The sequence below is a fragment of the Poecilia mexicana genome, unplaced genomic scaffold (assembly GCF_051168715.1).
Source record: "Poecilia mexicana isolate PSO_F unplaced genomic scaffold, ASM5116871v1 scaffold_16, whole genome shotgun sequence".
In the NCBI taxonomy this organism is placed as follows: domain Eukaryota; kingdom Metazoa; phylum Chordata; class Actinopteri; order Cyprinodontiformes; family Poeciliidae; genus Poecilia; species Poecilia mexicana.
The window spans coordinates 7,427,209-7,440,892 of NW_028263385.1; the positions used below are offsets into that span (position 1 = coordinate 7,427,209).

At 36.8% G+C, this 13,684-nt stretch overlaps 1 protein-coding gene across 1 annotated transcript in view; it reads right to left on the minus strand.

Annotated features, from left to right (window-relative positions):
* Nucleotides 1-796: 796 nt before the first annotated feature.
* plcl2 (phospholipase C like 2) overlaps nucleotides 797-13,684 on the minus strand; it is a 47,414-nt gene continuing 34,526 nt past the window's right edge. Inside the window, exons 6-7 of the mRNA XM_015005384.2 lie at nucleotides 6,152-6,261; nucleotides 797-5,264 (exon numbers count right to left, since the gene is read on the minus strand). Coding sequence (XP_014860870.1) covers nucleotides 5,058-5,264; nucleotides 6,152-6,261 — 317 coding nt within the window. The 3' untranslated portion in view covers nucleotides 797-5,057. The remainder of the gene's footprint in view (nucleotides 5,265-6,151; nucleotides 6,262-13,684) is intronic.

Here is a 13,684-nt window from a genome sequence, read left to right on the forward strand (position 1 = left end):
AGATAGTTCTGCCTTTCTTTCTGCTGTTCCTGTGCAATTTAGAAAAGTATTGCATTTATTTCTTTTATTAGATTAGGTTGGAAAGAGAAAATGGAGCTTTGGAAAAAAAAAAAGAAAAGATGGCAGCAATTAAGGGGGGATTTGATTTTTTTAATCATAATTTGAGTCCCCATCTTTGCTACTGCAGATGTTTCTTTTACACAGACATTTTTGGTCGACAGAAGAAATAAATCAGTCTGATGTTTGTTTTCAAAATACGCAAGTCATCTAATTAAATGATGTATTCGTAGACAGCCTGTTCTTTCTAATGCACAAATAGTCATGAACATTTGTAACCTTCCTGCTCGCTGGAATTTAGTATGCTTTTCATTAACTACACAGTATTTTATTTTTATCTTATCCTTACTGCATAGTATACTATTCCTGTTTTTTTTTTTTTACATAAATATATATGTTACACTTGAATTTCCCTATTTTGAAATAATGAAGGTAATTTCTATGTCTGTGTTTTAGCTTTTGCAGCTTAATATAACCGAGAAGTATCAACATGACAATAGAAATGTGTGTCACAGTCATCAGGAGTAAAGAGTATAGGTCCAAATATTGACCCCTGTGGAACTCCGTACCAATATCTGCTGTATGGGATGATTTACCATCAAAACTGGATGAACTCAGATGGATATAACTTTTAACCAATATTCTGAGTTCAGACCAGAAGCTAAAATGATTTGTGCCGTAAAAACACCAGCATGTATGAGTTATGATGCGGCTCTGGAAATGAAATGCATCACAGACGTTGTTATCCAACACTGTTTATTCAGAGGTCGTTATTTAAAACTTGACAGATTGGACTTGAAATACATCTGAATTGTTTTGACATTTATTATTACGGACTCTGGCACAGCACTGATGTTCAGAGACGGCTCGCTGGAAACACCAGGAAGTGTGGACAACATTTGGGAGCAAAAAGCACAACTTTGAACAAAAAAGGAGGGAAACAAAATTTCTCCAAACAAAACATTTAGAGCTAGAAAGTGCCGCAAGTTTTACTTTGCTCTCTGATTGCTCAATTTCACTGTTGCTGGCAGATTTGTTTAGTCTTAAAAGTGGAAAACACAGAAACAACGTGATGGGGTTTTAATGATCTTTTACTTTAGCTCACTGGAAGATGGTTTAGTCAAAGTGGAAACAGCATTTTGGGATTTTATCTGTCATGAAAATAATAACTTTGAATTGAGTGTAATCAACTTTCACCTTGGGAAAATTTCCAGTTGAAACGAGATTAAATCAGTTTATTAAACAAACATTTTATTAGCTTCAACTTGACTAGCATTCTTCACACATTTATTTCAATGGTATTTTCTAATTAGATATAATTTAAATATCAAATATTAGAATAAGAAAATAAGTGCTGCAACAAAGAGTAACATAATAAATGCAAACAAGGTTAAAGAAAATGAGTTGTTTTAAGCTAAAGTGGTGAGTTAGCACTGACTGAAATGTGCCCAATAAAAAGGTATAAAATGGTGACGAAACTAATGGTGTCTTTGTTTAAAACTAATGAGTTAAACTGGGTTTGTTGCCGTTTTAACTCCTACATGTTCACCGACGCAGGAAAAAATAAAACCGGAGAAAATGTAGGTTATAAAATGCCATTTAAAAAAAACAAAAAAACATTTGATTTAAACAAACTCAACAAATTTACTACAAAAGAGCAAAGCTAGTTAATGCTTTCTCTGCCAAAATCAAACAGAAAAGAACGATAAAGTCCCAACAACAAGTAAAAAGTCAACAGATCCGTCATTAGTGAGGTTTTCTGGGAGGCGTTGGGAACATATTGAGCTTTAAATTATCCTTGATGGGGCATAAAAGTTTACAAAGGTTGAAAGAACGTTGCATAGTGAGGTTGTGGGGGTTTATTATCAGTGTATCGTTATGAGATGAGATTTCATTTATAGGTAGGGATCGTCATGGTAACATATCAGCATAGTGGCATCCTGGGATTAACACTAAGGATGTTTTTACAAATATAATGCTAAAGGCTCCATTATAATCAGTCATGAAGGCTGATGGCGGTTCCAAACTTGTTTTAGTAGCAAAATTCTACTTTTAATGGGGCAAATTCAGATTGTGTGACGGACGCCTTTATGATTGTTTATCCAACGTTAGTTTTTAAAACTTAGCTTGGTTAATCAGTTTCACACAGATTAGCTTCAGAAATCACTAAAAACATGCTTTTATTTAATCCTTGATCTTAGACGTAATCTGTCTGATGCTTTCATCAAAATGTTCTTTCCTTGCAAAGTTTTTATGGATCTGAACATAGAGATAATTTCTCCATTAATTATATGAGGTTAATTTAATTAACAGTACCAATGGGTAAATATAACATGTTTACAGGTGTTCTGAATTAAGGTATTTTGGTGTTTTTTCTTAATTACAGGCCTCTTCATGCAACAAATCTGGTTGCATTTCTTATTTATTAGCCCAACATTAAAGTCTCCACAAGACAAAACATGATTGTCTTCTTTAAACGTTTACTTTTAATTTCTCCTTACAACACATCTGCAAAACTGCTGTGAGAAAGCAAATTCAAGATTTACATTTAACATTTGGTGTACAGGGACAACAATGTTTCTGTGGAGCCTCGTTTTGTTGAAGAATTGGTCAAACAAATATTTCCTGATGAGTATCGTTAAAAGAACGCTTTGGACTGTTTTAGGCACGAAGCATCACTGGGAGATTCTTAGAGACGACGTGCCAAGGCAGGAACCAAGCATGCAACTTTGTTGAGTTTGAGTAAATGCTATTTTAGATCATTTTTTAATTTGTTTATTAGTTTTCTATGCATAAAAGGACGGAGGCAGCTGAATGTTAGTTGAGGTTTTCATCAACTGTGATTTTCTACTTTAAATCTAATCCATCTAAAGATCCAATGTAATGGAGGGCAGTGAACATTTTTCTGCACAATCTGTAACTTCAATATTGGAATCAACATATTTTGGCCCTGGACAAACGGTCAACTATTGTTCTGTTGGACCTGCAGATGACTTACATTCTTCTTTGTATTTCTAAGCTTTATAGTTTAATTAATAAATACAAAAGTAGGTTAGTAAATAGGTTGAAATTACTTGTCGTGCACTTCTATACAAATTGACCAGTGGTGATAAAACCATTGACAAAATAATGTGGTCATTATATTGTTGTTTTTTGGCAGCAAATCTCATCCATAAAAACAAGGTAACTTTTTTTAAGGTTAGTCCAAGAAAACTGTTCAAGAAGCCGGAAGCATCCTGCTGAATGTGTTTAACTGCATCCAAATGTTGAAACTCTGGGATAAGATTAGGTTCTAATGCTAATATCATTAGCAGTAATGCAAACCTTTTTCAAATAAATGCACATATAGCCTAGATAGTTTGTCTAACTTTTATTAAGTGTAAAGAATGTTCCAGAAAATACTGTGAAACATCCTCATGTATAATAATTCAGAGGCATTTTGTTTGCAGGATGTTTTTTCTGAGAGAATAGCAAAATAATTTAAGAGAAACACTTTGACAACCGTCTTATGCAAGAATGAGAAGATGTAGTAAAAACTTTAGCTTATAATTAAATCACCAGTTGAGGTTTAAATTAGAGGGCTTAAGGGTATAAATAAGTTTTACTGCATGTAAGATACTGATCACTAATTAGTACTTCACACAATCCCTATTTAAAAAAAAACAAAAAAAAAAAAAAAACACCCTCTTTAAAAACGCCATAATTTTGTACTGTTCTGTTTCCAGAAACATAAATGGTTATGAAAAAATATTCAGTTAGTATTGTTTAACCATAATTTTAAAAAGGAGATTAATATCCCAGTTAAAGGCCGTTCTAACAGGGTTAGCAGGTTTGTTAATTAAAGTTGTGTTCACTTAAAGTATATGGCCACTAAAATAGATACAGAAAATAATTTTCAGAATGTTTTCAATTAATAATCTGTATAATTAAACATTAAGTTAATATGGTGGTCGTCCATCCATCCAACAAACCGTTCTTCTGTAAAATGTTCTCTGCAAAATGTAAATAAGGATAAACCGTGGCTATCTGCAGATTACTACCAGCAACAATTGATTTGTCGTGTTCACATCGTTCTGAATAAGTTGAACTGGTTTAGTTTTGGGTTTGAAATAAACTTTCAGCTCCAACATAAGGTGAACTTTGGTAAAAACTTGCCCTGAAATAGAAGCACATCTAAACAAAGAACGAACAAAAACGTGTCAACATCCTTCCATGCAGCTGCTGGTTGAGAGCAGAGAGACGGGACAACAACACGGATACATTCTCTCTCTGCCTCTTACGTCCTTCTGCCTCCTCGTGTTGGAGGGTTTGTCCGCGCACAAATAAAACTTTGTCTCCACACTTGTGTTCGTATAACTTTTATAAAATAAATCTCATATTTCCAAGTGTACAATAATAAAATGATGCACTCTGCAGAAAAAAAGCTCACAGGAAACTCTGTATATACACATATTTTACTACTGTTTTGGCAGACGAGAACGTGAACAAGTCCAGAATTGTAAACAGCTCTTTACTCTCATTCTGAACATTTTTGTTCCCACTCTTCAGTCCCAGTTACATTCACAGCTCAGGAAAATTGTGCTTTTTTTAAAAACAAAAAATAAATCCTTGCAACAATCCAAGGCCTTCTTTGTGTCCTCCGGTCCGCTAAGTAGAAGTGCTCGTGTTTAAAGTCTGGAACAGTCTGAGGGCCGCTGGTTCACTCCGGACTCATCCAGGAGAGGAAACGGGAAAATCAGGAAGCAGAAAGTTTCACTTAGACGTCTAGGAGAGTTTGAGGGGGTTACAAAACCTTTTCCTGTGTTTTCTAAAATTCTTGTTTGAAACAAAGACATGATCCGTATGATTTTATTGGTCTAAGAAGTTTTAACTGTGCTTTAGGTTGAGGAATGTCCATGATGGAGGGTGAAGAGTGACAGCACCTGGGTGAAGATGGACAGAGGACCTTCAGGTTTGGAGATGCAGAAAGAAGAGAGTTGAAGGAAAGCCACAGGAAGTCTTCAGTTTTCCTCATCCGTCAGCTCCTCCTCCCCCGTGGCTTTTTCAGGAATGGCCTCCAAGCTGCGTCGGCTCTTGGAGTCCGTGGAGCCGGAGGAGCCGCCCGCTGTCCCTCCTTTGCTCAGGTTGCAGGTGAGCGCCGAGTAGTGGATCTGCTTGAGGTTTTCCTGGACTTCACTTCTGGCATGTTTTAGTAAGTCAGCTTGACCCTGAGGGCACAGATCAGAGTGATTACATCAGGAGGAAAAAATAAACGTATTTCAAACTAATCTGAGAATCTAATAGAAGTTTAAAACCGAATGTGAGATTTTTATTTTACAAGGTAAGTTGATTGAGAACAAATTCTCAAAATTCGTACAGTGTATATTACAGTTTTTTGTGATTCAGCAGTCAGAGGAATTGATTCAAAATCAAATCAAAATTCAAAAAGGTTTTCTGGAAAAATGGTCAGACATTGGGTTTAAGTGACTGCTAACTCCAGCCTGCAGGTGGCAGTATTTCTTTCTTTCTTCTACTACACTGGTGCCTCAGCCCTACTTGATGTCCAGTTGTAGTCCATGATGGATGTGGAACTCGTCCATCCAGATGCATCCATGTATTAAATGAAATGAATAATCTAAGCTTTCTCCACCATCTTCCTTCTTGATTCAGAAAATCACTTTTATAATGGCTACGTTGCCCAACAACCACCTTAATGCATCTGAACCATTATGGCGTTCTTATCAGAAAACACTGAATGAAGGCACCAAACTCCACAAACTGGCCAAATAGACAAATAGTAGCAAACAGGATTTTCTTGTTTGACCTTTTTTTTTTATTGGTTCTGATTTGCTAATTCAGATTCACAACTAGAACACGAGACAGAAAAAAAAATGTGGTCTGTGTGTTGAAATTATCTAATTTCTGCATCTAAGTATATTTTTCTATCAATGCAGCAATCTAGAAAATTGTGGTGATTCTGATTTATCAGTAGTATCATGTAATTATCTTTATCTGCTGCTGACGTAATCCCTGACTGAATAAAGCAGACCCCCTTATAGGTTTATGTAGCTCAATATTCCCTGAATGTTGCACTTATTGTGCTAAAGATTCCCACCTTCAGTATGGTGATGTTCCACGTGAAGCTTTCCACCGCCTTGTGCAGCTTCCTGCCCTTCAGCCCTTCCTTCACAGCCAGATCATGCAGGTTTTCATGAAATTCCATCGCTGGAAGAAAAGAGCAGTAAAAGTTCATCCGGTCAGCGTTTATGGTTTGAGAGAAGCTGCTAAGTGGTGTCTGAAACTGTTTCAGTTGATATCGTTATTTACTGACTAGTTTTGGTTGTAAATGTCTGATGTGACATTTCCCGTTTTATGCAATTTTCACTCCATGCAGCTGTTTTTTTAAGGCACTTTGGAAAAACATTAAACTGCTGCTGTGCAAGTTACTCAACAGGTCGTTGCTAGGCAACCAGAAGTTACTCAACAAGTTGTTGCTAGGCAACCAAGTGAGCTAGTTGAGTCCACCAACCTGTGAGAGGTTGAGCAACAAAGGTCTTTCTTCTGCCTACATATCCCAGAATGCTGTGTGGTTTTGGATCAAGGTGCAGCGATTATTCCACACATTGAATATTAAATATTCGATCAGATGTATTATCTATTGACATTGATCACATGTCTATCATGATGGATATTATTGATTTATTTTCCGCCCTAATTCAAAGTGATTATAGATAACGCAAGTCTTCTGTATGAAGGTAAAATCACAGATTAGTTTTATTAGTTGTAAAATCTTTCAGTATTTTTCAATCACTACTATCAGAAAGTTAAATGTCTCCAACTCGTGGTCACACAGGCAAGGCGGACATGATGAGGGCTAAGTTTCCTCAGTGAGGACACGTTTCATTTCACGCTGAGGCTGCAGGCCCCAAACCTGAGAGACGCAGCACAAATCACAGGACGGTGACAGGCTTCTGCTCGGAAACTCCTTCAGAGAAAACAGACGTTTCCGCTCAGAGCAGGTCGCAGCCCCCGTCTGCGCTGTTGCCATGGAAACGTGCATGTTCACATGCGAGCGAGAGACCGACAGTGGGGTTGGGAAGAAGAGAGAGAAAACCCCCTTCATGAGGAATCACCGCCGCTGATGCACATTTTGAGATTCTGACCTCAGACGATTTTTTAAATTTTTTATTCTTTTCTGCCACCGTGGACGAATCCACCGTCTGCTGCTCAAATCCGGAGCGTATGCAAAAAGACTGGGAACATGCAAATATTCTCTCTTTCAGTTTCAGCTTTTACAACTCTAGATCCAGGAGCCGCTGCGGCGCACATGAGCTGTGACTGTCATGAGGAAGGTGCAGAGCTTCCTCTGTTTCTCTTTCACACAAACAGAGACGCGCACAGCGGGGGCTGCCTAGCAACACCGTATGGAGTCTGGTGGAGAGGAAGAGGGGAAGCTCGCTCTTAGCAAAGCATGACAGAAGTGGTGCAGTACGGGAGGATGACTCCACAGTAATGTCACATCATCAGAGCGTGACCTACATCTTTCTACAGATTAATTACAAATTCATCCAGAGGTTGCAGAACTCGCACCAAACGATGCAGCTAATTTCATCGGACGTGTGTGAAAAGGAAGAGCGAGCGAAGATGACTGAAGATGACTTGTGGTGATGCTCGACGCGGGGCGCCCGCCACTCTGTGCCGAGGAACTGTCAACTTGTCTTCCACATAGACAAAATAGTGACTAAAGCTGATTTTACATAAAATTCCAACAGAGAAAACTGATCCATTTATTGATTAAAACTAAAACGATTCATCTTGAAATCATGATGTGTTTAATCAAATTAAGGAAATCTCTTTATTTTAATAAAGAATACTCCAACATCATCTGGAAATTAAATGTTATTGACAAAATATTTCAAAATATGCATAAAAAAACCCCACATAATTTATAAGTAGTAATAATAAGAAAATAAATAACTCCCCAAATAAAAACTATAAAAGGGCCAACAAATTCACTTACGTCTCAGGGCAGCGACTGGAAAAAAAAATCTACATTTGTTTAAAAGGGATTTTATTATGTATTTTCCAGGCACTTACTGTCATTTTACGTCTCAATCAAGTAACTTCTACCTTTTCGTTATAAAAATAGTCATTTTCTGCCTGTTATAAATACAATAGGCTCTTTCGTTTTTAGGTCATTGAGCTCGTTTTCTTTTTTTTTATTGTGGCCAAGCAGCAAATCTTCACACGTTTTCGATCTGCATCTGTGTTTTCAAAGTGTTCCCACACAAATGACCTGGTTTGACCCTTTTTGCATAAGAAATTCTGATGCTATTCCTGCAGTTCTGGTTGTTTTGGACTTTTTCATGGCATGAAACAGTGCTGTCTGCAGACAGAGGTCTGTGCACCAAAATGTCTCAATTTCCAGCTCCTCTTTCTGCTAAAATGTACATGCTTTGATTTTTCAAAATGCAAGCACATGATGCACATGGGTCAGGCTTAGAAATGAGCAGGAGACATTACAAAATAAAAGCAGAACTTGCCACAGTAATATTCTAAACAGTTTCTGCAATGTTCTTGTGATAATTTGAGGCCAAAATGAAAACTGAGCAATAGAGTTGATTACTTTCACAACCTCACTTTTACGCATACATTTTCAAGTCAGGATGAACCGAAGTACTAAACGGATTAAGTTAAGACTATAAGAGGAATCACAAGGATATGTAACATCTCAGCTGTGATGAGCTCTGAAAATATCCTAGAGAACAACAACAACTTTTGGTCTTTCAAAGGACAATATGTTGTACAACAGGGAGTTTCAGGTTATTTTCCATTTCAGTAGATAAGGAACAGTTCACTTGCCACACTAAAAAGAAACTTGTTTAACCAGCAGCTACAGAAAAAAGCAAAAATAATCAAATTATTCAGTATTTTTTTTTTTGGACAAGTACATGAGAAACTCCCAGGAAATCAATTTGGAAACTCCTGAGATCAGGATGATCATTTTTCACAGGAGTGTTTTCTTGCTGCATTTAGCCTCCAGTCCAGAACCCAAAGATATTATATTATATTATATTATATTATATTATATTATATCATATTCAGCTGTCATATAAATTATATGACAGCTGAAGTCTGAAACAGCTCAGATGCATACAGATGTTTAGATTCCTGCTTACATTTGACACATTCCAGATTCTCTATGTTTGAGAGTTTAGACAGATGCCCTAAATTATAAATCTAGTAAAACCGGTTGACTTATTTTTAGTTCTCTGTTTATTTTAATATATAATACAATCTAAAGGTGGACTTGGCTGAGAACTGTGGCTCTCTGGTCGAAGAGTATGAGGGATGAGGTGAGATAAGACTCTCGCTCTTCGCTGCGCTACAGTTTCCTTCCCACAGCGAAGTCTGCCGATAACGCGCAAGCTAGTAAACATGTCCGCCGATAATGGCGGATAAACTGTTTTTCTGCAGTGCTAGATTATTTCTCCACCATTAGCACAGCTGCAACAAACTGGAAACCTCAAGCTTGTACATGTGAGCAGCGCATGCACCAGCATGATAGACAATGCTAAGATGCTCCTCTTGGCTGTAATTGGTCATTTCAGACCAGGGTCGCTGTATTTCTGCAGATGGCAGTAGGACCGCAGGGAAAAGGCAAAGGACTTATTTTTTCAGATTTGTTAGAAATTTCACTACTAGGACATAGTGCCAGTTTTGAGAAAGAAATTTACTGCTGTCTGCTTCTATATCACATTTTCATAAAGTTAGCACTGAATAATTGTTAAATAGAAACCATCATAGCTGGATTTAACCTTTTTTTTTTCAGCATCTTCATGATAGTTAAGCGATTATTTTAAAATACGTTTGCAAACAATATCAGGTATTTCCCCTTTTCAACTAGAAGTAAACGGGTAACAGGAAGTGTAGTGGTGCTAGTGGACTTTGTGTCTCTTATTAGTATAAACTGGAGCATTCCTCAGACTAGACGGTCCTAATTTACCTAAATGCAGCATAACGGAAAGGCACATAACAAAAGAGTAATGATACTGCTCCAACACACAAGCTATGTCTCAAATAGTGAAGTGCTCATTTATTTGGCTGTTTCGTAAACTTTCAGTTGAATAAAGTTCTGTGTTTGTTTTGTCACCAACTGTTAACAATAATTAAGGTAGTTTGTATTCATACTCTTAGTTTGCAGCGGTTCTGTTTCGTCTCCTCACATTCTCTCTTTTTCTGGTAATTTTATTTCAGGCAAAAAAATATACATGAACAAAATAACACAGAGCTAAAAGTTAGGACTTTGTTTGCTCTGAACTCCAGATTATTCACACTACAAAAGCTGCATGAACTAACCACAAAAAGACAGAATAATTCAAATTTAAATAATAACTGGAGTGGCAACATTTCTGATCGCCATCCGTTCATGTGCAGCACAGAATGTAGATGAAACTCAAGCATGTTTTCACCTCCATTTCTAACTTTGCACATTTGAACATTTCCTCCATCAAGCTGAAATGTCAGCAGAGGAGGTGAGGAAATGACAGGAACAAAAGGGGGAGTTCAGGTAACACGAGTTTAACAAAAGGACACGTCTTCGTCTGTGAAATATGTCATGTGGCAGCTCTGTCCAGTGCTGGTTGCTGCTGTCAGAAAGGCACCGACATCGTTTGTGACAGCGTTTATTTATTTTCTAGTTCAGGTTTCTTCAGTGTGAGGCGGTGCAACATGCTGTCTCTCTGTCTCAACATCAGAGGCAGAATGCAGGAAAAAACTGCGCTTCCTGCAGCAAATCCGCCTCCTTCCTTGAGGTTTATTTTAGGAGCTGCTCCTGCTAATATGAAATATTAACTTTCCAGACTCTCCAGACCTGACTGGAGAATACTCTCTTTAGAAAATGATCATGAGAATTATTGCTAGTTAAAAAACGATTGCACAGACTGAAATAGAAGATTCAGTAGGCCTGTGACAATAACAAAGTTTGACGGATGATAAATCATCCCAGCAATTATTGGGATAAACGATAATGTTTATTTTAAAGTAATATAACGATAATGGCAAAATAGTCCAAAACATCCAAAAGATATATAACAGAAATTAGTTAATTATGAAGTCTCTGTACAGAAATAAAGGGCTAGTTGAGACCAATGTACCAGACTGAAATCTTTTGTCATTCAGTTTTTGGTAGAATGAGAGAAAAGAGAAAAACAATAAATGGAAATTTTTGAGCGCGTTAAAATTAATCTTACAATGAATTGATTTGCTGGTTATTGCGGCAGGCCTAATTTTGATAAATAATATTATTTGGATCTTATTTCCAAGTAATATATTGACAATGGCCTAAAAATGCAACTTTGTTCTCTCAAAGACTAATAAACTGTCCATTAATATCTAAAATAAAACAAATGAAATGGAAACGAAAACCACACACACAACAGATTTATATAAATAAAATAATAATAAATACATCCCTCCAAAAATATTAATCAGAATGGAAATTATTGTTCTAATTTATTATGCTAGTTATCGATTAATTGCTGATTGACAAATTTAGGATTCAGATTTGTGTCTGTTTGGTTGTTTCTTGCGTTGTGTTCTGCAGAGAAGACAGTTTTTCTGCATTTGGTATTTCGAAACATCTTGTGCTGATTGTGTTGTTCTGCCATCTAGACGTCCTGAATGCTAAGTGGGACCTTAGTGGGAGTCAGTTAGGGGAAGTGACATCTCCCCATTAGTGCTCCCAACACCTTTCTCTGCACGATCCGACACCGCCTTTTATTTTCCTGGGAGGAACGTGACCTGATGTGATGGATTATTCACAACTTTAGTAGTAGTTGATGCTGAAACAGTCTGCTTTGTTCACAGGGAACCAGGTTCGTACTGACCCAGTTTCTGTGAAACCACACTGCATGCACACACAGAGGTAGAAGCAGCAGCTTGAGCATGTTCTCCTGCACTGGTGCATGCACCCAAACACAAAAACAAGCCAGTTCTGGATGGAGAATAAATCATTGTTCAACTTCATGGGTTTGCCATCTGTTGTGTCCTACTTTGGAATTGTTTGCTGTTGAATTTTCTCCAGCTGATGTTAGGTAATCATGTCGAAGGCTCTTTGAAACCGAAAGCCCCCATAAAGCCTTAGTGCAAGCTTTCGAGAAGTTGTTTGGTCTGTTAGGGTTTTACTGCCAGCTTATCAAGATGCAAGTTGTTTAAATAGAAATAGGTTTCCTTAAGGCGTTTATCGGTCAGCTCATCTTACAGAGAAACTAGATCACTAGAACTCCAAACCGGAAGAGTTGATATTCTGGCTTTAATTACAGCTGAAATTTATTCCAAAACCCAAATATGTAAAAGTGGAAAAGCATTTAATGAATACAGGACAGACTTCTCACTCAGGTGTTATCTACAGGAAAGCTCAGCAGATAAAACTGAACACTTACAAGAGGTAGATAATGTCTCGAGGAATTTAAAAAAATCAGGGTTTTTGAGTCATTCAATGACTCTAATATGTGTAACTACACATCAAGAGGGTCGATCCAATCAGGCACGAATCGGCACACAAACTGAGAAATAGTTTGAACATTTACGCTTCAGATGGTGACAATTTGAGATGTCATCTTCAGGTCCGTCAGCGAATGTAGAGCTGATGGATATGGCTGATAAAATATAAGTTTGCTTTAAGTGCTGGAGCAAAGATAAGCTGTGGGCTCTGCTCACACACACTGTGTAAATAATATAAACTAAGCACGAAAGTTGAGAGGTTTCCATGTGATTACTTGTCTGTGCTACATACTATAAATATATATATATATATATATATATATATATATATATATATATATATATATATATATATATATATATATATATATATATATATATATATATAGTTTGAATGTCAAATTATTTCTGTCTCAATAGTGCCACATTTGATGGAGATACTCAGTTTATTTATACAGTTTGTGAGTATAACAGCAGTATGTGGGTTGTCACTCACCACAATTTTTTATTTCAGGCAAGCGTCTTATTAAAAATGTAACATCATGCTACCATCTCTACGTTACAGTAATGCAACTGTGGCTGGTAATAAAGAGCCTGAAGAAGGTTTGTTTATAATCTGGTTTCTATAGAAACGGCAAAAGCCAACGGATCTACAATAGAGCATTTATGGCAAGCTCTTTGTGTATTTTATATAAATTATCTTTCCATCAGGCACCACAACACGCTTTACAGACCCCATTAGGTTTTTAACAGCTATCATTGTGTGGTATAACCATGTAATTGATGGATAGCTATGGATTATATCATTATACCTGTAACACTGCTGTTAGCTTAGACCTTTGCAAAGGAAACTGCAAAAAAACAAGATCTCTAATGGTTATATTTACAGAATGATGGCTCTGAAATTGAACTATGATTTGATGCAGGTACTTTTACACTCCATATGTACAGAATTTCATACAATAAAGAAAGTAAATCTTATTCCTTTGCATTGATACATGCTGCTGCTGTCTAGCTGCAAGAATAAAATGTTTACATCTCAAAAGGAGAAAAACTTTGGCTACAGATTATCAGCAGTTATCTTAGTGCAGAGACAAAAGAAAAAAAGGAAGCTGAGTCATGGTATGGATGGTCTGTCATATAT